The 23,584-nt window shown below is 41.9% G+C and overlaps 1 protein-coding gene across 4 annotated transcripts in view; it reads left to right on the top strand.

Annotated features, from left to right (window-relative positions):
* The window catches only part of ADIPOR2 (adiponectin receptor 2), a 43,750-nt gene extending 21,395 nt beyond the window's left edge, over positions 1 to 22,355 (top strand). For all 4 annotated transcript variants that reach the window (XM_079303379.1, XM_079303380.1, XM_079303381.1 and 1 more), the window contains exons 2-8: positions 201 to 436; positions 12,848 to 12,967; positions 14,730 to 14,901; positions 15,339 to 15,525; positions 16,561 to 16,748; positions 17,913 to 18,106; positions 19,580 to 22,355. In XM_079303379.1, coding sequence (XP_079159505.1) covers positions 269 to 436; positions 12,848 to 12,967; positions 14,730 to 14,901; positions 15,339 to 15,525; positions 16,561 to 16,748; positions 17,913 to 18,106; positions 19,580 to 19,711 — 1,161 coding nt within the window. In that variant the 5' untranslated portion in view covers positions 201 to 268 and the 3' untranslated portion in view covers positions 19,712 to 22,355. The remainder of the gene's footprint in view (positions 1 to 200; positions 437 to 12,847; positions 12,968 to 14,729; positions 14,902 to 15,338; positions 15,526 to 16,560; positions 16,749 to 17,912; positions 18,107 to 19,579) is intronic.
* Positions 22,356 to 23,584: the final 1,229 nt, after the last annotated feature.

The following is a 23,584-nucleotide window of genomic DNA, read 5'->3' as shown; positions in this document are numbered from 1 at the left end:
TTGTGTCAGGATGAAACTGTTAGTGGTCTCAAGATGAGAATTCATTATCCAGCAGTGTAGAAATCTGTGTAATTGATCCTGTGGGATTTGAGGCACGTATAAAAGCAGTTGTCATAGCTGTTTGGTAGCTTGTAAGCAAGCTCTCCTTGCACTCTTTTTTTCCAACTTCAGTTGAGTTACACAAACTGTTTGTCTTTCAGAGCCAAGACATCATCAGCCAAACTGAACCAAGAGGAAAGAGAATATTTGAGAAGATTTCCAGCATCTCATGAACGAACTAACGGAACCCGATAATGCTGGTTCTCCCGAGCCAGGTCTGCGGCTCAGAAAAGGACACATGTCTGACACTGCAGCAACACAGGCAGCCTTGCAAGAGGACAGCTCTCAGGAGAGCCTTCTTCTAGAGGAGCAACCACTCTCTTCTGACCAGGAAAATGTAAGTCTCATGATTGATTGCCTGTTAGGTTTGCTAGGAAAAGTGAGTTCTGTCGTAAGTGCTTCAGTGTTTTAAATAAATTTTGGTGTGAACCAAGAGCCTACAACCTTTTAATGCCTGCTAAATAACTGTGATAATACCAGGAAGATGCCAGAAGTATTCAGTTGAATGTATGGGAACTTGGGTGACAAGACTGGGCATAACTAATTTTACCAGCTTTTATGTTTTTATTTTGTCCTCAGAGAGATGGCACTTGTACTGTTTTGTGTTCTGCTGAGATGCTGCTCATACAAAAAGATTTTCCTTCTGTAATTTTCAATTAATTATAAGTGAAAAGAGAAGTATTGGCTCTTGCTACATGTAATTGGTATATTTTTGAATATTAGGACAGAAAAATCTGTTTGCAAGCATTCTTGCTGGAATTAGACTGAGCAGTGCATGACATCCTATCTTGGACAGTAGTCATTAACAGACTCTCAAGGAAGAGCAATAAGATGGGGGAGCACCTTGTGTTACTTGCCTAGGACAGACTCCCAGTCTTTACAGTTGGTGGCTCCCAAATTTTCTGAGCCAGTGGCAATGTCAGTAAGTTTTTGGTGCATGAGCCTTTGTAAGTTTTAGCAGCTACAGCATGCAGAAAGGCATCTGCAGCTTAATTAGGTGTTCTACAAAGACAATGTCCAAGCACTGGACTGAAGTACCTTCTGGTTACAGAGTTCCAGAGCTGTAATTAATGCCTCTCCCAGGATATATTCAAATGGATATCAGCATGGTTAAGTGGAAGAGGCATTCATCTTAGGCTCACTATCCAATTTATCATGGATTAATGAGTTTACTGTATCAGCTCAGTGTGGTTTTAGCCAGCAGCCAAAACATGCTGGTGCTACTTAATGTATGTTGGGCTGTGCCTGTAATTGCATTTGCCACGAGTTCTGGGTATGTGCATGGTCCACTGTCATGGATCAGCTGACATGAGAACTGGTATTTGCCTGCTCAGCTTGATGAGTTGGAGTCCTTACAGAATTTAGTTCTGAGCATTCTTGTGGGGGAGAAGTCAGGCTTGGCATTTGTGTCTAGTCAGCAAAGCCAATGCACTGACAGTTGTACTGCTATAACTTCTCTAGGACATTCTCAGTATCATAAGAGAAACACCCACAGTCTTTTTCCATTTTGTGGAAGGTTGTGGAGTATGTGTTTAAGGTGCAAAGTCTTGGCTGGAGGGTTAGAAAAAGATAAGTTGGGTTGTGCTAGCAGATACTTTGGATTTGCCTGTTTATCTGTTGTTGTGTTTAGGGTCATTTGCTTTGAAGGCTGTTTTCTCTTGTCTCTGACTTTCCTGGTTGAATAATAAGAGTTAACGGTAACCTGTGGATGGAATAACCAAGGTAGAAGTCCATAATTGCTTATGAGCTTTAATTCTTTCTGTACATTTACTTAGCTAAATAGGAACTATCTGGAAGAATCAGTGTTTAATTCTGGCACTTTGGCAATGAAATGGTTGAAATACTTTTGTTCTCTCTTTCAGGCATTTGTAGCACATGTTGTCTTTTGATTTTTTTGCTTTCATCCATACAACAAAAGTTTGTATTTTTTTGGTTTTGGCTCACTACAAATATTTGGCTTTCTTGTGTTTGATTTCTTTTCTCTTTCCTGGTCTTCTAAAGTGCTGTTACAGAAACTTGGTTTTGCCATTTGGGCCTTGCTGTTCTGTCTTTATCTGCATCACTTTCTCTGGCATATATGGCCTCCCACTTTTTAAAATTATTTTTTCATCCTTTTATTCCAGTCCTCTGTGATTTATTTGGTTTGTTAGTATGATGTCTTTAAATTGTTTTTTGTCTTAAAAGGCTGAATAATTGATGCTTCTAATGGATCATCCCAAAACACTTTGCTGTCAAAAGTACCAATATTGTCTTGCCAAATGGCCTTTATTATGTGATATTCTGCAGTGTTCCAAATAATCTGGAAAAAACATCATGCAATACATCTTCCTCTGCCTCGTGTAAGCCTCAGCACAGCTGTTGCTCAAATGTCAGCTCAGATTGACTCTTGTGCTTTGCTGTGCATTCTGGCTCTGTGCAGCTGTCTCAGCAGAGACACCTATTAGTTCATTAGCGTGACTTACAAGTTCAAAAAGCTGATTTTCCTCTGGCCTGGAAGAGGTTCATGTTTAGATAACAGTAATGTAAGGATATTGTTCTTGGCTAGGTGGCAACAGTGCTCAGGCACTCAGGCTAAACATAGCCTTGTAAAAGGTCTCAAGTAGTGCCCACTCCATCAGTGTTCCAGTGCTAAATGCAGCCACGATGGAGTTGATGGTAAAAATCCTGTGTAGTGTCTTGATGGTAGAACCACCATCATCATTTAATATGCTCTTAAATGCTTCTACTTAGGAAAAGCTTTTATCATAATAAATATGTGTTCTAAAATGTACTGGGCCTGGGACTTGAGGCATTAGTGTAAAAATATGTTTATTTTTATCCTGTGATAATATGACATTGTTTATTTTCCCAGTGCCTCCTATTAGCCTGCTTATATCATTGCTACTCTTATATGAAATCTTCTCCAAACTCTTCTTTACAAGATTCCTTTCCCTACTTGTATATTCTGCTCCACTTGTAGAAGTAAGCAGTCTGAGCTCTTAAGCAGTAGTAGTTGTTGAATTTTTGGTGAATTATTTTAATAGTCTTTTCTAAGAAGGAAGGCATGGAAGCATGACATTATGTTGTTCAGAATTAATTTCCATCTTCCTCACAGCTTGCATTGTATGCTATGTACTTCTGAATTTTGATGGGCCAAAATATTGGTCCTTATACATGATAAAAGATTGGATTTTTTTGCTAAGAAAATGAAGATATTAAGACATAAGATTTACTCCTGTAAGTTTTTTGGGGTTTTTGTTGTTTTTTTTTTTTTTTTGGAGGCTTTTGACCCTGGTGCCAGTAACCTACCTGTGAGGTTGCAAAGCTGTGAACTAAAAATTAAAGTTCCTGCTTTCTGTAAATTCATTCAGTACATTCATGTGACAGAGAAGTACTAGCCATATTGAGCATGCTTATTCAAAATAATAATAATAATAATAATAATAATAATAACACAGCTGCATCCTTCTACCAGTGCTGTTAATCTGACATTTTCATAATGATTCCTATGAGAAGATAGAATTCATCTAACATGAATATCCTTTTTATACTTGAACCTCTCAGTCTGTATTTTATTCCATAACTCTGTTCTCTCCTGGAGTGCAAATATGTCCATAGATTATTCCCTTTTCCCAGTACCAGTTTTAAGGACTAGATACACATCTTGCTGTCTTTAAATGTGGAATTAGTGTAGTGGCAGGTGAGTGGTAAGCCTTTTGTGTGACTTGGAGACAAATAGTAACCATTTGTCTGCATGATAAGCACTTGATGATAAGAAGAGGATCAAGCAAGCTGCATAATTCTTCTCATTCCTTCAGCAATTTAAACCTCTTTTCCTTTTTCTGGTTTACACTAAGTGCTGATAAGGCATTTTTCAGCAGGTGCTTCCCCCCTGTAACATTTTGGATTGCCTTGTTTTGGGACAGCATCCTTTCTCCTGTCCTAGCATTTCTGTGTCTTAACTGCCTTTGTAATTCCAGGAGTGTTAGTTCCTAAAGAAGTCTCTCCTACTGAGACTTTGTTAAGCTGACACAATCAAATGCATGTGAATTTCTTACCATGTGATGAATGGGCTCTTTATGCAGCCCCAAACCCTGTGCTTGACTCTTTCCTTTTGTACTTTAACCTGTCAGTGACAGGAGGTAAACAAAAGAACCATTTTCTTTGCCTTTGTTCCAATCATGGACTTTCCCTGTGCTTGGATGATGATTCCTTTCATCTTCCATGCAGTTGGACCAAAATGTGTCCATGAGGTGGAGACCTGTTGCTTTGAAGTGTTTGATAACCTGCAGTAAGGTTCTAGGAGGAGGTTTGTGTAGCTCTCAAGTTGTCTGAATGGGCAGGAGAAATTTGGGTAAATACTTCTCTGGATTGCTTTTCAGGGAGTGTGGGCTTGGACAGGAGAACTTAGTTGACCTCTGACAGATTTCATGAAATCTCCATGTACCTTCAGGAGTCTTTCTAGAGCATAAATATCAAAGTGCCTTAAAGGAGGAAGGCAGGAGAATGTAACAGAATTTCAGGTACAAAAGAGAATTTTTAGAGTAATTGAAGGTGAGCAAATGACTCAAGGCTTTTAACCTGAATCATAGAACTTACTGAAAGCCTTTTCTGTTACAGAAGTTGTTAATGTATTACCTACAAAAGCAGACTCCAGACAGACTTTGGTATTGCAGAAGGGTGCATGCAAAGAAATGGAATTGTCTACTTAACTTTCTGGTGCATGCCAGCTGAGTGAAAAATGCAGGTGAAGTCTTGAAGGTCAAAGGGAGACATTTGAGTCTTAAGAATAGTGTTTCTGGAGATAATATTTGTCAATTCTGAATGTGTGAAATCTCATCCTTTGTAGATCTACTTGCAAGTTTCAAAGCATTGAGCTTTCTTTTCAGTCTGGCATTTTTCTGTTGGTTCTTTGGAGTTATGATTGAAATCTTGGCATTTACTTCTGTGTTTGCCTTCTTCCTCCCTGGCATTGCAGGTTTTGTTAGTAGAGTGTGAGTGCAAAATTAAATTTTAGGTCCCACTAAAGCACATTTCCTTTTGTTTTAAAGCTAATCGTGTTCAAATGTCATTGTTCTGTAGATTTCTTTATCACCTTTTCCTTTCCTTCAGTTTTGCAAGTCTTGGAAAGAAATGTTATTTCTTTGAAAGCATGTGAGATGACATTTTGCTTCAGATTAAAAGATCTTAACATCTGCATTTCTCCTTCACTTGCTGTTCCAAGAACTGGAAGTAATGTGAATTTTACTCAGACTGCTAGTCACTGAAGTAAGTGCTGGAATATAGTGCTTTTTTTTTGTTTTGTACAGCAAAGCATTTTTGGATACACAGAGCAGAGTATCTCCCAAGTATTCCCACTTAGACAGTATGAAGACAATGGGACATGTTTACAGAGATGGTTTCCTGGCTCCACAGGCCTGAGCTGGTGAGATGCTGGAGCCTGCCTTGCTGGCAGCTGATGTGCCTGGGTTATGAACAGACTGTCAGAGCCTGGAAATGTGCAGAAAAGACAAACTGATGATGCAGCCATGCATGGGCAGTGCCCAGAAGGCTGGGAGCATGTAGGAAATGGCCATTCTCTGTGTCTGCTCTGTCTCCCAGAAAACTCCTTCTGAAGTACCAAGGAATTTGTCCTAGGTGATGGCTGTTGAGTTGCAGCTGGATTCAGCTGTGTCCTATTTCTGAAGAGTTTCTGTGCTTTGGGTGGGGAAGTGTTGGTGCTGGAGTTTGCTGCCTGCCAGCAGGTTTTGTAACCATTGCTTGCTGTGCTGTGTGTTGAAACTAGGAGAGAGAGGGAGTAGTTCTGTTTATAATTCACTGGCACAACAGTTTCCCTGGACAGGGGTTAGATTCCACAGGTTTTGCCTTTGTTATCCTGGAGATCCTATCTCCCTGGTTTGGGCAGCAGTGGGGGGGTGTGTCGACCTTTTGCAGTGATATAAGAGAAAAAAATAGTGTTGTGCTGGTGAGTTAACTTGCATCTTCCTCCAACTGTTTCAGATTGATTGACTCTGCTGTTATGTTAAGTTCAGCAGTACCCTTTCAAGCTCTGTTTATTTTTGTAGCAGAGCATTTCTTTTTCCATAAGCCCAGCATGCTTGTTTTCTTTTTCTGCTATCAGGATTAACAAGGGCAGAGGAGCAGAAAATGGCACATGAGACTCTTCTGCAGTAGAAACAATCTCTACAGAGTCTCCTCCAAACTACTTCTGAGCACATGTGAGCATTGAGGCCTTGGGCTTTAGCAGAAAAATCAGTAGTTGCTGCTGCTCAGAGATTCAACAGATCCTTCTCATATGAAGATATTTAAAAAAGGAGCTAGTTCTAATCAGAGTGTGCTAGCAAGGCTGCTGACACAAAAATGTGACTTTGTCCTAGGACTATTTGCTAAATGAGTTTTGAATGTTAGTGCTTGTTTTTTAATGAGTGCCAGCAAGCAGTCTCCCATGACCAGTTGTGTAAAGCTGTTTTCAAGTTCCAATATTAAATGGACTGTATCTTGTATAAGAAGGTGACCTACAAAAGGAAAACACTGAGCTCCAGGAACTTCCAAGTGCTTGACATTTTGACCAGCAGGCCTAAAAGGTTTTTGGCACTGTGCTAATGAAAGACTTTTTTTGGTCCAGTTTCAGCACACCCTGCTTAGAGGGTGGATGTAGTCAGCCTTTTGGAAACTGTGGTGTGGCTCTGTTTACAAGCTTGTCAGGGAGAACGTGAATTCTAAAGAACAAAGCTGTTATTTTAAAATAACTTGGTATGTGCAGAAGTTAGGGGAAGTCAGGGGAAGTTTTATAATGCTGTCTGTTTCCAGTTTATTTCTTACAACTCAAAGAATATAAGTTGATGCAATTCTGAAAAATGTGCAAGAGGCTTTTAGGAGAAATGGCATGGCAGCCATTGCTGCTTCCTCCTTATGAAAGGCTGCTTGATAAAAGGTCAGTTGACAGAATGGACACAGGGGAATGGCTGCTGAGAAAAAGCAATCTGGCCAGCTGAAAAGGATGTTACAGAGCTGTGATTAGAAAAATAATGTTTTTATATGATAGCCTTGAACGTATCTTGGCCATTATGCTGAAAGCTCTCGAGTTACTGAATCTGGCACACTGCCCCAAGGAACATAAAATTACTTGAATGTCATGTTAAGCACTATTAATCATTCATCTGATGAGATCAAGATAAACAAGCAAAAACTCAGAGTCACGTCTAGACTTTGTGACTTCAGTTTCATGTGGAGTGTAACAGTGGTGTTATAAATGCAACAACATACCTTTTGTAGCTTGAGCTTTAAGAAGAAAATAATGTATAAATACCATGTTATATAATGTGCCATGACTCAGTGTTAATCAAGACATTTGTTTTTTCTGAGCTATCTTGCCTGTGTCCCTACCAAGGCACAGAATTTTGTCAGGGCACTGATCAAGAAGACAGTGGGGGAGTGTCTGTCAGCAGCTGAAGGAAGCAAGGATATTAGAACAGATTCAGACTGCATCATGCTTTGAAAATTCCTGTGATGGTAGGTTTAGGGCACTAGTGACATTTTGGTGGTGAATTGGCATCACAGACAGTTGGACTTTGTGATATGGGAGTTCATTAACTCCAGAGCTTAATACTACATAGGTATGTGCATGGTCAGTTAGACTCCTGGATAACTGGGTGGTGACTGTGTCTGAAAAGAAACTCCAATACAGAAGACTTGAGCACTTTCTGGAGTTTAGGAGAGTTTTATTGCAGCTGCTTGTTGTCCTAGTTTTGACTGGGATAGCAGAAAATTTTCTTCCTACCAGCTGGTACAGTTCTATGGTTTGGATTTGGAATCCATTGATGGCACACTGATGTCTTAGTTGTTGCTAGGCAGTACTACCTCTAAATCAAGGACTTTGCAGTGTCTCATGATCTGCCAGTGAGGAGAGGCACAGGAGGCTGGGAGTGAACGTGGCCAGGGCAGCTGATCCCAGATAGGATATTCCAGATATCCAAAGGCATATTCCAGACCTTTTAACATGGAGCCCAGTACATGAACTGGGGGGAGCTGGCTGGGAGCTGCTGGTCTCTGCTGGGGGATGGGATGGGCATTGGTCAGATGGGGTGAGGGAGAAGGTGGCCACTTTTTAGAGTAAAAGGTGGCTCCATTCAGATTTCATTTATGTTTTAGTTTGCACGCTCAAATGAACAAGATTGGTGACACTTTCTGAAGTGATGAGCAGGAACTTGTTTGTCCCCTGTGCAGGGAGCAGTCATGTGCAAACTCTGAAACTTTCTAGAAATCTTTAAACTGACATCAAGAGACTGCAGACCTCAAGAAAATGGACTTTGCTGAAGTCCATTGAATGCAACTTAGTCAAAAGTGAGAATGATGTTTCTGGAATCTTTTTCTGTAATTATGACTTGACTTCTGACAGGCTTTTCCATAGTAAGGACATTTTTAGGCAGCATGTCTGGGAACAGATTTGAGAGTGATAGGATAGAAGCTGTTAGTCTGTGTGAGAAGGATAAGCTGTTGTAGTAGACAAGAGAAGTATGTTGCATTTCCTAGAGCAGGTTTTACTGCACTTTTCTCTGTAACAGGATCTTTGGCTATGTGATCTGACATTTTTGGACTGCATTCAGATGAGAATTTCTTGTACTAAATGTAAACTTTTTTTACCTTTTATGTCGTTGCTATAAAAATGAAATTTTACTGTTAGACTTACTTAATGATCAGCACTGTGCAACTGAACTCTTGGGTTTCTTGCTCTTTGTTTACTCTGGTGCTCTTAGTCTTGGTATTAAACCTTTTTGATCCCTACTAAAATATGCTCTGGATTTCTTGCTTAGGTGATGATCTGTCCCTGGAAGTGTGTTGCCTGGTTCTCTGATTTCTAGCTTTTCATTTACATTCATGTCTGTCACTTTTATCACAAAAGAAGCTGTAACACTTTACAAAATGAAGTGAATATGAATAAACCAGTAAAGCTGGTTCCTCTGGATATTTTCACTTGTCCTTCAGATGTATTTTACTTTCTGGTACCGTTACTCAGCTCAGATTGTGTTTATATGTCTGTTAGATAATTTCCATCTCATAGAAACGAGGGACTGGTTTTTTGGTAGTTTTAACACTCTGTGAATTTGCAAAGGGGGTAGGATTAAAATTGGAACAATTGCTTGGCATTTCCATGGAGTTAAGTGTCCAGACCTTTTAGAGTCTGAGTATCCAGAAGTCATGATTTTCAATTAATGTGAAAGACTGATTGTAGGCATTGCTGCATATATGCAGCAGAAGAGTGACAGCTGCTGATTGTAACAAGTTTGCTTGTTACAAACCAGGACGTTTATTAAAGATACTCTAAAAAATGCTCTGAAGACTTCACAGAATTACTTGATCAAATCTGAGATGCTTTAAAAGAAGTTGAATGAATTAGATGATGTAAAAACATCTGAAACATCAGCCAAGTGAAAATCCCTTTGGCCTGTGATCTACAAAGGCAAGAGTTATTCTTGAAGCACTTAATTCAGGATATACCATAGCTCATTAAAAGTGGGAGTATCAGAGTTGTCTTCTGGGCTCTCATGTCTTGCACAGTCTTAGGCAAGTGATATTATTTACCCAGTATGTTTCTCATTTCAAAATATGATTCTGTGGGCAGGACTTAGAAATAGTTGAAAATGTGTCCTAAAAGATTGTGCTTGCTTATATTGTTATGGTGTAGAATTACTTGTGAATTTCTGCTGCAATCAGCTGAAGAGGAGAAAATATGTGGGTCCTGAGATAGCAAGGAAGAAGTCACAGTGGAAATGTTACCATATGCCTTCTGAGCAGAAGAGTGGTATTCTTTCCTTTCAGTCATTGCCTTAAGAACTCAAGGTCAGTAGTCTCCTTCACTTGCAAGTGTGAACTGGTGTTGGTGTTGCCCTCCACTGTAGATTTCTGGCTTTCAACAAGCACAGTTTATTGCTCTTCCCAATGAGATGTTGCAGGAGGGAGTCAAGGGAGGATGGTTGTTCCAGAAAATGCCTCCTTTTGCCTCCTTTGCAAGAAAAGGACTAAGAAGCTGAGCTTTAGGTTTTTTTTTCCCTTGACTGCTAATTTTGCAGTTTAATGGCAGGAAGGAGATAGTAAAATCAATTCCATTTTTTGGCAGTAATCTGGACTGTGTATATGATATGAATTCCTTTTATCACCAAAAGAAGCTCAGTAATGATTTGTTTGTCGGCACATGGCCAAAATGCAGGGATTTTGGACTAGCTCAGAAATAGCTGTGCTCTTCAAGCTTTACAGTCTGTTCAAATTTAAGCCTTCCCATCATTCTAGAAATGGGAGTATGTGCAGAGGGGGAAATGAACATTTTTTGGCTTTGAATCACTGGGCAGACTGCAATGAATACAGGCTTTGATTCTGTAAGGAACCTTTTTTTCCTTCAGTTGTGTAAATTGAGGGTTACTAACTTGTTCACCCCATTGGAGCTGGTTATTGTGTGCTGCTGGAGAGGGAATTCTGGAGTAGCTAAAAGGCACAGCAGTGCTCCTTCTGTCAAATGCACTGGAACTTAAGTGCCAGCCTTGTTTTTCCATAAGGCATGATCTTGGAAACCAAAAGTTGCTTTTGTTTCTAAATTGTGCAGACCATTGTGAGCATCTTCTCCAGACATCCATGGCAAGGCATTTTTAGACTAGTTGATTTTTAAAGCTGCCTTCTAATCCAACCCATTCTGTTTCCATGACCTTGAGTTAATTATTTATGATATTGAAAACTGAGAATCCTAGAGAGCTCCATTAGTAGAAAAAGCCAGTAAAATTGACAGTGTGGAGAAACAATGTCAGTGAATGTTGTTGAGTCAGAATGAAACCAAATTTGCTTTTCATTCCTGTGCCTAATAGGAATTGTGCCTATTTTAGATGGATATTAAACCTATTTGCATCTTGCTGTTGTCTGGTGCCTTTCTGAATGGGACTAATGGGATTTACCTAGGCAGAGTGAATGTATTTAATACTGTCTTTTTCTGCTGGAGAATCTGCTTAGAGCTGGTTAATAAATCAATTATTGCTGTAAAATACAAGATATTGTTCAGAGTAGCTGTTCACTGGAATGATAAAGGAAGGTGAGTAGACAGTACAAGGAACAAAATATTGTTTAGGCAATCAAGTTTTCTTAGTGGAAAAATGTAAGGTCATAGATAAAACTTGAAGGATGTGCACTGTGTATTGCATACCAGAAATTGCATTCTGGATAAGCAAAAGTGGATCAAGAACTTGGTAAGAAATTGGGTCAAGAGGGATAGGACCTCCTTTTTGAAAGATGGAGCTTCAGTGACTCCTGCAAGAATTGGGTACTGCAAGGCTAGGGTACAAAATGGGTATGAATCTGTTAGTTCTCCATCAAAACCCCAAAAAATATTGAAAGCTCTGGATAGTTCACTGTAGGCTGGAAGAAGCCTCTTTTTATTTAGTAAGAAATGAAAATTTTAAGTAGCTTATTGAGTTAACTTGATAGAAATAGTTAATAAGGTGTGACACCAAGGAGAGAGCTGTAATGCACAGCCAGTTCCCATCCTTGGCTTGAAAGTTCAAGGCATTAATCTCAATATTACTACTAATAATTTGTAGATGAAGTAAGTGAGGTTATGTACCATATTCTCTGTCATTTTGGATGGTATTGATACATCATCTTGATTTTAAAGTTGTTAACCGTGGTATGAGAATAGGACAAGGAAAAATAGTTCTGGGAAATCTGGAGGGGTCAGTCTCTCTCTAAGCTGACTGTGGAGCTTTTTGGTGTGGCCATGTGGTGCATGGCAGCTCTCTGCATTAAGTCTGAAGAGTGCAAAAAGTTCCTTCTCCCCTCCCTAGCTTCCTCCAATTTGTTTACCTTGGAAGCTGAAGTGTTGAATGGAGTCTCTGATGGGCCATGAGCATTGCAGGGAGCAAACAGGAATGCAGAACTTCCATGGCCCCCTGCTTTTATCCTCCACGGGAAGCTAGAGTGTATCAAAATATGCAGATGATGTGATAAGTCATGATAGAGCAGAAAAGTATCAAACTGTTCCTGTAAAGTTATTAATGATGTCTACCAGCCTCATATCCCAGCTCAGGGAATTATTTTAGTTTTCCTTTTCATAATTCTCTTGGTACACCCCTAGGATGTGGATGTTTCTCTTTATTTGAACTTTGCTTAAAACTCTGATCCCTGTTACTGCTTTTCTTTGATAACTTGCCTTTGTCTAACTGGCAGAAGTTTCATAGTGGTTTCTGGAATACCTTGAAAAATGAAATGAATGAGTAAATTCCAGTACTGGATTACAAGCTGAACAGAAGTGTCAGTTATACAGAATAGATTTTGTATTTGGACTGCAAATTGAGGTGAAACATTTTAGAAGGTAAATGGATTCCTCTCCTTGGCTTACCTTTTATTACCCTGAAATGCCAGGTACATTATAGAGGCATTAACACCAGCACAGTGACATTGAAACATAAAATAGGGGTAATCCTTCCCTAGAGGTGGGAAGGCTCAGACTCCATATCTGGGATTTAATGAAGCATGACTTAAAGGAGGGCTGCTGGCTTCCAAACCTGCTGGAAACATATGCAGAATGGATTAGACATGTGAGTTGTTCTCAAATGCCTAAGAATGTAATCATTTTTTTGCTTGTTCTTCTGAATTCTTTTCTCAGTGCTGTACAAGGAGAGACTTCTTTATTTGCCAAGACCTCAAATCATAGTTTTCTATGGAAAACAACATCACCTTCCTCTGTTCATCTTCCTACAAAGCATTTTCTCTGTTTTATTTTTCTCTCCAGTGTTCTGAGGATAATAAACACAATGATGAACCACCTCAAGAAGATGAAGGTTTTATGGGAATGTCACCTCTTCTACAAGCCCACCATGCTATGGAGAGAATGGAAGAATTTGTGTGTAAGGTAAGGGCACGTGGAAACTGCTCAAGTAACATCCTTTGTTGGGAAGCTCCAGTGGACAGCAGCCTGTACTTGGAGCAGCTGCACTGCTAATGTGAGGGAGAGGAGGTTCTCACTGTCCCCACATGGGCATCTCATGTTCTAACAAGCAATACTGCATTTCCTCAGCATGTCTGTCATACAGGATTAAATTGTAGAGCCTGGAACAATAGGGATTTACAGCTGAGACTCCAAAGCTGATCATGCCACTCAGGTGTGTCCCTTGAGAAACACCTGTGAATGCAAAGCTGAACAAAAGCCTTCTGGTTCAAGGCACTTTGACTTACAAGGTCATTTGACCAGATTTCTTCAGATTTGCAAATATTTTGCATTTCCAGCAGCGTTTGCATCTATTGTAGAATAAGCTTTGCCCTGACTTGAGCACAATGCTGTATTGAAACCATACGTAAGTAAATCCATTGTAGATTTTGTAATTGTTGACCTTGGCTCAATTTTTGCTACTTTTTAGAGCCACTGGGCTGTGTCAGTCTCTGGCTCTCCTTTCTCACTGAAAGGAATGCTGCCCCTTTATACACTGATTCCTGCTGGTTTTATGAACTATTTTTGATGTTTTTACAGAGGGACCCTATTTACTTGGTGGTCTTTTGTGTATGGATCATTTTGGTTTTTTGCTTTTGGTGATTATTTTTAATTTTTTTTTTTTTTTACTATGCATCCTTGCCTCTTTTAAAATATTTTGAAGGGTGAGTTGTGTAAAATTAATTCCCTCCTCTTGTTTCTACCTCAATTTTGTTCATGAACTAAACCAGTTATTTTCTTGTTTAATGTATTTCACTCTTAAACTGGGCTAGTTATTCTGAATGGCTTTGTTTCACTTCCACACACGAGTGTGGAGAATTGATTCAAAAAACTCTAGGCTCTTGTTGTTGAAACTGAAATAAGAATGTAGCTTTTTAAACTTAGTGTTTCAGGAACCTTCAGCCTTGCTCCTGTAACTCTAGCCAGCCAGCAAGTCCAAGGAGCCCTGCAGAAGCAGCCCCGGTACATAAAGCAGTTCCCTGCTCCCCCAAGCTGCCACACTGAAGCCTCCATGTGTCTTGTGTTACTGAAGCAGTGCTGGGAACATCTGTGCACTCTTATTTCCTGTGGAGCCAGCTGCAAGAATAGCTCTGTGCACAAACCCCCTCTCTCCCTTTAAAGAAGAAATCCCATGGAATTGAGTCATGAGGCTGTTGCCTTAACTGCTCTGTCACTATGTGTTTGTGAGCTTGGGAGCAATTTTTGCCCAACCTGAATAAGGGGTTGGACTCTTCTTGCTGGGCTCTCACTCTTTCACATTTTCTGGGCCCTATTAGTGCTAATAGGTAGCTTCTGCTAGCCTGCCCCAAATGCTAGCAGTTAGACAGGTTGGCTTGTGGTGGAGGAACAGTTCTTCAATTAAATGGAAAAGGTAGCCTGTAAAATAATAGAACATGGGAGAAAATTAAAAGTTTTCTCTTCATCAGCAGTAAAAACAGCCAATAGCCTTCCTGTCCAATGGAATGCTGAAGTATTTCTTTCTCTGATTGTGCAGTTTTGAACTGGGAACAGTGACTTCAGCGTGATATTCCAAGTGTAAAACCTTTTCCCCAGAGATGTTCCATCAGCTCTCTTCTGTTTACTGTACTCACAGGTTAACCAGCACTTTTTACCAGTGTGGTTTTTCTGACTATGACCAGGATGGAGCTCCATTGCCTGCATTTCACTCAACTCTGTTGACCCCTAGGTGTGGGAGGGCCGATGGAGGGTCATTCCCCACGACGTGCTGCCTGACTGGCTGAAGGACAATGACTACCTGCTGCATGGACACAGACCACCCATGCCTTCCTTCCGGGCTTGTTTCAAGAGCATCTTCAGAATACACACAGAGACTGGCAACATCTGGACACATCTCCTAGGTACTCTCAGCTTGCTTTCATCTAATCCTAAATCTCACCCCATGGTTTCGATGCTCTCAAAGAGAAGAGAGCAAGATGCAAAGGGCTGTGGGGTTGTCAGCATTATCATTCCACCAGTAACCTGTTAAATTAGCAGCTTGTTATCCCTCTCCTAGTTTTGTCTCATCAGAGTTGGATAGGACTTGCTTAATGATGGCATACTGTACAAACAAATTCATTAAACATTTCCTAAGTGTTAATAAATTAGTGTTAGATGCTTCCTTTCCCAAGTCTGTAGGTGTTAATTGGGATTGTATTTCTTGCCACAGGAACGTGATTAAGTTGCATCTTTGAGTGTTTTCAGTTTGTGAGACCCTTTAAGGGAAGTGATGATGCTTGTAGGAAAAACAGCTTTCAGTATGCATGAATTGACACCTCTCTGCCTTGCTGTTTTTCAGGATGTGTGTTCTTCCTTTGTCTGGGAATCTTCTACATGTTCCGGCCAAACATGTCCTTCGTAGCACCTGTGCAGGAGAAAGTGGTCGTTGGATTGTTCTTCTTGGGAGCCATCCTCTGCCTCTCCTTCTCATGGCTCTTCCACACAGTTTATTGCCACTCAGAAGGTGTTTCCCGGCTCTTCTCCAAGTAAGTGCCTAGAGAACAGGGCAGGCCAAATAGGAAACAGGTGGGAAAACAGGGCTGGGATTTGTGCCTGGAGCCCCAGTGTGGGAGTTGTTCATTTCATGACTGCATGTACTTTGGAACAGGGTTGAGCAGAGATTTAATGCAGCTTCTTCTAATTATAGTTTGTTTCAGCATGAGTTTTTGTGCTGTCATTTGAGTCTTAAAACTCCATCATTTTCTGCTGTTTGGCAAGCATGTGCTTGCATTTGCTGCTGTAAGTAATATGCCTTGAGCTTAGTTGCAGGACTTGGAATTTTTGGTGCAACCGTTACTTCCTGTCATTTCAGCTGTTCTGACTGACTTTGAACCTTAAACTTATGTAAGACAGTTCCACAGTGTGTATCAAGATGTCTTGGTCTTTTGGTTTCACTGCACGTTCTTTTTTGGCTGGCTGCTGAATATCTGATATTTCCTCAGACTGCTCAGTTTAGGATTCTATAATCTGCAAGACCACCTCCAAAGTAGCCCAGCAGTTAAAACCCCCTACTGAAAAACTAACTCCATCAACTTTTGCAGAAGCATTTTGTCAGGGTGTGGCAAAAAGCAGTGGCTTTTTTTTTTTTTTCAACCAGCATGGTTGAAAAATTGCAGCATTATTCCACTGTGGTCACTGAAGCTGATGCCCAGCTAACTCACACTTGTCAGACATTCAAGTGTTTGCCTTGGCTGTGTTCTCTGAACATACTGTGTGCCCTGTCATTAGAGGGCTCTTGCACTGCATTTTTCCTCATCTGAAACTAAAATGTGAGTTTTCCTCAGAAAGATTTGGTCTAAAGGCTGCTAAAGGTGTTGCTGATGACACCAAAATGGCCTTCCTGGCTGTTTGTAATCCAGTCCTGTAGGTGGAAGAATTGCCATCAGTACCCAAGCTGCAATAGTGAGAGTAGTTCAGTTGCAGTGAGAAGTAGGCAATTGCTCTACCAAAGAAGAGTGTGTGGGTGGGAGGATTTCCAAAGGTTCACACTTGTTATGACACTGATTTTTGTTTTCTTCTAGGCTGGATTATTCTGGCATTGCACTCCTCATAATGGGCAGCTTTGTACCATGGCTGTACTACTCCTTCTATTGCAACCCTCAGCCTTGCTTCATCTACTTGATTGTGATTTGTGTCCTGGGCATTGCAGCCATAATTGTCTCACAATGGGACATGTTTGCCACCCCTGAATACCGGGGTGTAAGGGCAGGTAAGACCTCAATTCAACTGTGTTTACTTCTCTTGACTGTCTTTGCTGCTTTCTACTTGCCACTTGGAAAAACTACCTTGGGAAGACTTAGGAGAGCTGAATTTTATAGATCTAATATTCTTCTCTTTCAGCATTTTTTGTACCCAGCTGGATGCACAGATAAGGGCTGGTGCAAGTCCTGGAAGTGCATTCCTGAAATGGACAGTAACACATGCAGTAGGAAAGGTGGTGCAAAGGATTTCTAGCTGCATTTAGCAACTTTGCTCTCTAAAAAAAATGACTGACTGTTTGGTGTGTGTATGTGTACTTGCAGTGCTTGTGCTTCTTTTTTATAGCAAATCATTGAATGATTTGCCTGGATAAAACACAGAGTTAAGATAAAGACTGTTTTTCTCTTCACATCAAAAGAACAAAACCAGATTTGGTTTCATGTTTTGAGGTAGAAAGAGAGCATTAGAGGGCAGCAACACACAGGAATGTGCACACAGCTGGGTTGAATATTAATATTTCTTGTTTCTTAACCTGCACATGCTGTGTACAGAAAATCTAGATTTTTTTTTTTTTGACAGGTTTGGGTACCTTCAGAGCATTCAGCTTTCCAAACTTAAAATCTCATACAGAGCATGAATATTCCCTCCATGGCCACTGGTTTTACAAGTTTTCTGTCCTTGCTGCTAAAATCTAAACAAACAGTGTTCTCTTAAATGGCAGATCAAATGAGCACAGATGCTGCTTTTCTGTTTCCTAGGAGTACTTGTGCAGAATATGATAAACAATCTCTTTGTTGTGTCTCCTTGTCTTGCTCTTGAGCAGTTGTGGTGAAGTGAGGCACAGTCTGTGTGGTCTCAGTTCCCTCTACAGGCCAAGAGCAGGAACTGGCCTCACCTACACTGGAGCTGGCAGGCACAGTCAGTAAATGAATTATTCCAGCTATCTGCTGGATCATATAACTAAGTAGCTTCTGGTATATGAAGGAAGTTTGTGCATTCTTTAGCTTACTTTCCAATTAATCTCTTCTGGGGACTTGCAGCTTCAAGAGTGTCACCTCTCTGCTACTTTGGCACAAATACTGAGTTTTCCTTCCGTAGCTTTTGTGTTTTCATTGTCTTCCTTTGCCACCACTGCATTCAAACCTGACTCTGCCACATTTTCTTTACCTCCCAGGAGTATTTCTAGGTCTGGGTCTTAGTGGGGTAATTCCCACTCTGCACTTTGTCATCTCAGAGGGGCTCCTGAAGGCAGCCACAATGGGGCAGATAGGCTGGCTGGCACTCATGGCATGCCTGTACATCACTGGTGCTGCACTCTATGCTGCCCGCATCCCGGAGAGATTCTTCCCTGGCAAGTGTGACATCTGGGTGAGTCTACTGAGTGACTGGATGAGGAGGCCAATGTGAAAGCTGGTTCCCCTTGAGCCTGAAGGATGTTGGGTCTATGTTTTTCTTATTGCAAGTATCACACTGCTGCATCAGAAGCAATAGGTCATCAGGGTACTAAACAAGTCTGGGCTCTCTGAGCCTGGCTTAGCTGGTGCCTCTCTTCCCAATCTGTCACAACCTGGCTGGTCTGAGGTGGCTGCTGGTGTGCAGATTCACCTCAGTACATTTCTGGATAGCTTTAACAAATGAGCAAGGAACTGCAAACATTTTTGTGTGTGTGTATGTTGAGGATCCTGCAAAGGCACATCTTTATCTTGCTTCTGTGCAGAACAGAACATGGTTATTTCACTGATGTTCAGTGGGAACGTGTTCTCCATGTTCTCTCATGTTCTCCATGTCTGGCTCCTCATCTTGTATAGCCAGTGAAAATGCTGGACAGAGATGATAGGCTTTGGGGGGATCTCTGGCCCAGAAGAAGGGATAGTGGGGTGAGCAAGTGGGTGGGTGGTATGTGGGTAGAAAACTTGATATGAAGGAAAGAATCATGAAGACTGGAGCAGAAACACCTGAGGAAGGTGTAAGGAAAGCATCTGAGTGGACCAAGAGTAGAGATGAGGAGAAGTGGACTTTGGAAGGCCACTGTTCTTGCACTTAGGATAGTTTAAGACCCCTAAAGAAGACTAGAAGTGAGAATGAGACCTGGGTTGTTTGAGCAGCTTGTGCACAGCACCAGTTTGCTTTGTTATAATAGCGAGCTAAGCTCCCAAAGCACTGCTGTAGCACCAACTCTTTTCCAAGCTTCCCATGAAGCCTGCAAATACACATTTAGGAATGTTTCAGGAGCATTTTCCATATTGTATGGCTTTCCTCAGACAGGGGCATGCTTTGTCATGAAGCTCCCTCACAGTTTTCATTCTGCTCTATTCCAGTCAGTGACATCCTGGACATTCATTCAGAGCATCCAGTTGTTTCTAGGTTTTCATATAATACCACATTTTTCTATTCTGTTTCTCTGTGGTACAGAAATAAAATACCAGCATGCAGAATCCACTTGGTGTGGATTGTGACCAGAGCAGAGTTTGTACCTGTTACCTGTATGAGAGATAAATGTCCATAAACCACCAGTGTGTCTTGTGAAGGAAGTAATTTTAAAAGTCTCCTGCTTAGGCCTTTTGCCTTGTCCCTTTGCAAAGAAGAATTACAGCAGTTCTGTAGCAAGTTTTTTGGCTGGTTCAGAAGGCTCTGAAGGAAAGGGGGGGATGTGTGTGTGCAGAGAATTCGATTATTTTGCTAACAATAGTAGAGGGGTGGACTTTACCAACAGCCTGGAGATGTGTGCAGCTCCTGGGTGAGGCACTGCTCTGTGTTACTGTGTACTTCAGCTGAATGTGGGGCTGGGGGGTGGCAGGGTGGCTCCAGAGTCTGGCTGAACCCAGGTGTTTCCTTCCACAGTTCCACTCCCACCAGCTGTTCCACGTGTTTGTCGTGGCGGGCGCCTTCGTGCACTTCCACGGGGTCTCCAACCTGCAGGAGTTCCGCTTCACGGTCGGAGGGGGCTGCTCGGAGGAGGATGGGATGCAGTAGGGGCAGCTGCAGCCCGAGAGCAGAACCAAAAGAGAGCCCTGGCGTGGGTGAAGCATCCAGGCTTAGCAAAAGGAATACCTAAGAAGAATCCAAGTTTCAGCTGATGAGGCGTGGAGCTTCATGGGGATTCTGACTAATCGAGATAAATTCTATACCTCAAGCAATGGAATAAATCAATTTGAAGACCAGGAAATTCTGAAAACCTAATTTATTCTTGGGATCTACAGATTGAGCTACAGAGGACCCTTTCCAAATCGGCTTCTGTTCAATGCCATATTTATTTGTAGAATTGGGGAGGGATAGCTTAGCAGTTTCCTTTTTTTTAAAAAAAAAAAGAAAAAAAAAGTCAAGGTTAAATTTATATCCTCTTGGAGGGTTTGGGCGTTGATTTTAGATGCTCTTTTGGGAGAAAAACAAATTGTAAATAAGATTTCTAACTTTCTGTTTAAATAAAATTTATATAAATGTTTTAAACAATGGGTGGGGGGAAAAGGGTTTTTGTAAAGAATGCAACATGCAAGTACCACACACTGTTTCAATTTTGCACAAAATAAACGATTGCAGGAGGACCAGGTAAAATTCCCAGGAGTGAAGCACGTTGGCCCTGTAGATTTTCCTGGTGGCCAGCATGCCCTGGGCTATGTGGGGTCCTGGCCAGCACCTGGAGTAGGTTCAGGACATGTACAGGAGGGTTGTGAAGCTGGATTAATCATGGTGTCATCCAGGTCACAGTGTGAGCAAATGGATTTGCTCCAGTAACTGGAAAGGTGCATCTGCTCCCTGCCTGAGTGTGGGGCACAGCTGCATTCCCAGCCTGTGTGTAGTGGGAGCTTTGGGATAATGGATCCTGCAGTTGGCTGGGTTGGGTCTCATCCTAGGAACTGGAGCATGGTGGGTAACTGCACGTGAAATGGCAAACAGTCCCACTCCATCAGTGCCTGCTACACCCAGAGGCCCCCAGGGAGAGGGTGGTTGCCATTTGCAAGCCTGCTTCGTTTGCTCTGAGGGGTGATGGTAAGAGACTTGTCAGGAGATTGTTGAGCATGTGAGGGGAAACAGAGGTGGGGTTAAGAGGGACTGGAAAGAGGAAGCTGTGTGCTGCAGGAGTTGGAATTAACAGGCACTGCAGACCTCAGGCACATTACCATGCTGTGTGGCAGGCTCCATATGCCAAGGCAGTTTGCAGGTTTTTCTTTTTGAGGAGGAATAGATCCCTAACAGCCCAATACAGTTCCTTTATTTTTTTTTTTTTTCCCCTTTTTGTCCTCAGGTCTGCTTTCCATCTATGCTTTAGCAGTGGGACTGCTGGTATTTCTTAAGCCTAAACCTGAGAGTTCAGCTGGATTGCTGTGGAGCAGACACACCTCCTATATAAGGCAGGCAAATACCCTTCTCCTGTGTAATTGATGTAGCTTGAGCTTTGGAGCCCAGTCAGAAGCCAGACTGAAGGAGAATCTTTGGAGTCATAAGGTGGAACTTGAACATTTTGTTTGTTATGGCACAGGTATTGCTTGGAGGCTTTAGCTGGAAATTCAGAGCAATTACCTCTCTCACAGATGAGTTAAACAGCTCATACCATGCAGTATTTCACAGGGAAGGAAGGTAAAGGGTGATTGGTTGTTGTGTGAGGTGTTTTTTTGTTGTTGTTGTTGGTTTTTGATTTTTTGGTAAGGTTCTCTCAAGTTTGAGATTTCATTCTTCAAGAGAAAGAGATTGATTGTAAAGATCTTCCCATACCCTGGATGCCACAGTGTGTTTTGGGGAGTTGCTTTGTCTAATGGAGTCAGGGTAGAAGAGTCAGAATGCCCTCCTAAAGCTGAGTGGGCATTAAGGCTTCACCCCTGGAGTGGAGAAGCCTCTGAGGGCGAGGTCACCTGCAGAAGGAGGTGCTGCAGCAGCCTGCAAGCTTAGAGGGATGTGTTCTCAGTGGGATCCTGACACTGGATGCCTGTAGGGCTGGAAGTAGTTTATCCCAGGTCTGTGGTATTCCAGTGAAGGAAAGGGTGGAATTACCTTGGGTGTAAGGGCTAATAGCACTGGCAGCCCAGACAAGGCTGGGGAGGTGCCCAGAGTAGCTGTGCTGGTGTCTGAGCCAAGTGTGGTACATATCAGAATCAGAGCTGGCTGGAAGTGCTTTGGGATACCTCAGAACAGTACCAGCAGAAGCAGCAGCCTCCATCATCCCACGTTCACTCCTCCAAGGGTGATTGTAACCTGGTCCTACACAGCACAGAACTATTACAAAAACACAGTACTCCACCTGCTATTCTTAACCCAGTCAGTCTCTCTGTTCAAGAAGTTCGTGTGTTCCAATAAAAACAACCTAGCTGTGCACTTTTCTGTAGCTTTTGCTGAGAACTCTTCCCAGGTTGGCACCTGAATGCCTTACTCTCAGCAGTCAGAGGCTTGCTTGCTCTGTGTGCAGGTTATTGCCATAGAATAGTTAGGACCTACAGCTTCTTTCCTTCCCCATTAAATAGTGGCCTTGTTCAGTATATTTCTTTTTAACAATTGCTTACTGTTGGAAGCAATGAAGCACATTCTGGGGTTTTGATGGCTGGGGACTCTGGTGATGGTTCCATATAAGATGGGATCTTATTACTTGCTGTATTCTTAACTTCTGCTAATAAAAGAACCAAATTGATTATTGTCTGGTCTGGGTCTTTCTGCACTCTGTGGGAAAGAGGGGCAAGGGTGCAAAGCACAAGAGGTGGGGGGAAGAGAGGGTCATTGCTGGAGACTTTGGTGGTTGTTGGGAACATTTTAGGCGAGTTGAGATGAAGAAAAGTTCAGGAGGCTTGGACTTGAATTGCTGGTGTAGAGGAAATGCCTCCCATCCTGTATGTGTGTAAAGGATTGGTCACCTCCTCCTGGTGTGGGCTTTGACTGGCCAGGGAGAGGGGCTGGTGGTGGCCACAACAGCCTGTGCTGTTCCTTGGCTGTCAGCTAATGTCTGGGAGCTGCCTGGAAAGGTAACACCTAATCCTGCTCTAGTGTTGGCTCACACCTCGGGTGTGCTTTTGTCAGTTCCTTCACTCAAAGGTGAGCGTTCTGCAGTGACTTGTAAGAGAGACAGCTCCACTTAATGACCTCGACAGCTTCATGGATGTCTCAGGATGGATTATTATTACCATTATTGTTACTGTTGCTTTAATGAAAAGCAAATTCAAGCAACATGGAGAATGTCGATGTCAGATTTCACACCAATTATGACTACACTAAAAGCAGCTGCCACATTTGAATATGAATTGGGTTTATTCTGTTTCCAGAAAGAAGAGTGATACTTAAAAGTTGTCTGGACAGGATAAAATTCCATGTCCCACCTCCTCCATGTGCAGCTGTGTCCGTGCTCTGCTGTCAGCTGAGAATCACTTGCTTCATTCATTGCTGAGTACCCTGAGAATGGACTGAAGTGCTGCAATCGAGGTGAGTACCTGAGGCCATTGCCTAACTTTCTAGCGAGCTGGAAAGAAATTAAGTACATGATTAGGATGGAAGAGCTGACTGGTTTCATTGGACCTGTTTAAGGCTTCCCTGCAAAATTGAGTTCTTTCTCCCTTTTTTTTTTTTTTTTTTTTTTTTTTTCCCCTATCTCCTGTGTGGCGTCAAAGCAACTTATTAGAACCAAACCCTTCTGCTGCTGTATGTTGTATGGTGCTGCTGTATCTGCCTGGAATGCCTAAGCTGAAATTCTCCAGGCTGATTTCCAGGAGTGCAGAGCACTAATGTGGTTTGAATGAAGTTGCTTAAAAAGAGGGATTTCTTGGAGAGTGCATGTGGTAATTCCTGGGTGTATATTGCTCTGGAAGAAGGAATACTGGCTTTAAATGCATGGCAACATGGAGAATGTTACACCTGGACTGTATTCCCCAG

Source organism: Erithacus rubecula (genome assembly GCF_903797595.1).
Source record: "Erithacus rubecula genome assembly, chromosome: 4".
Classification (NCBI taxonomy): domain Eukaryota; kingdom Metazoa; phylum Chordata; class Aves; order Passeriformes; family Muscicapidae; genus Erithacus; species Erithacus rubecula.
The sequence above is the reverse complement of the archived record's forward strand: the minus strand, read 5'-3'. Positions and strand labels throughout refer to the sequence as shown.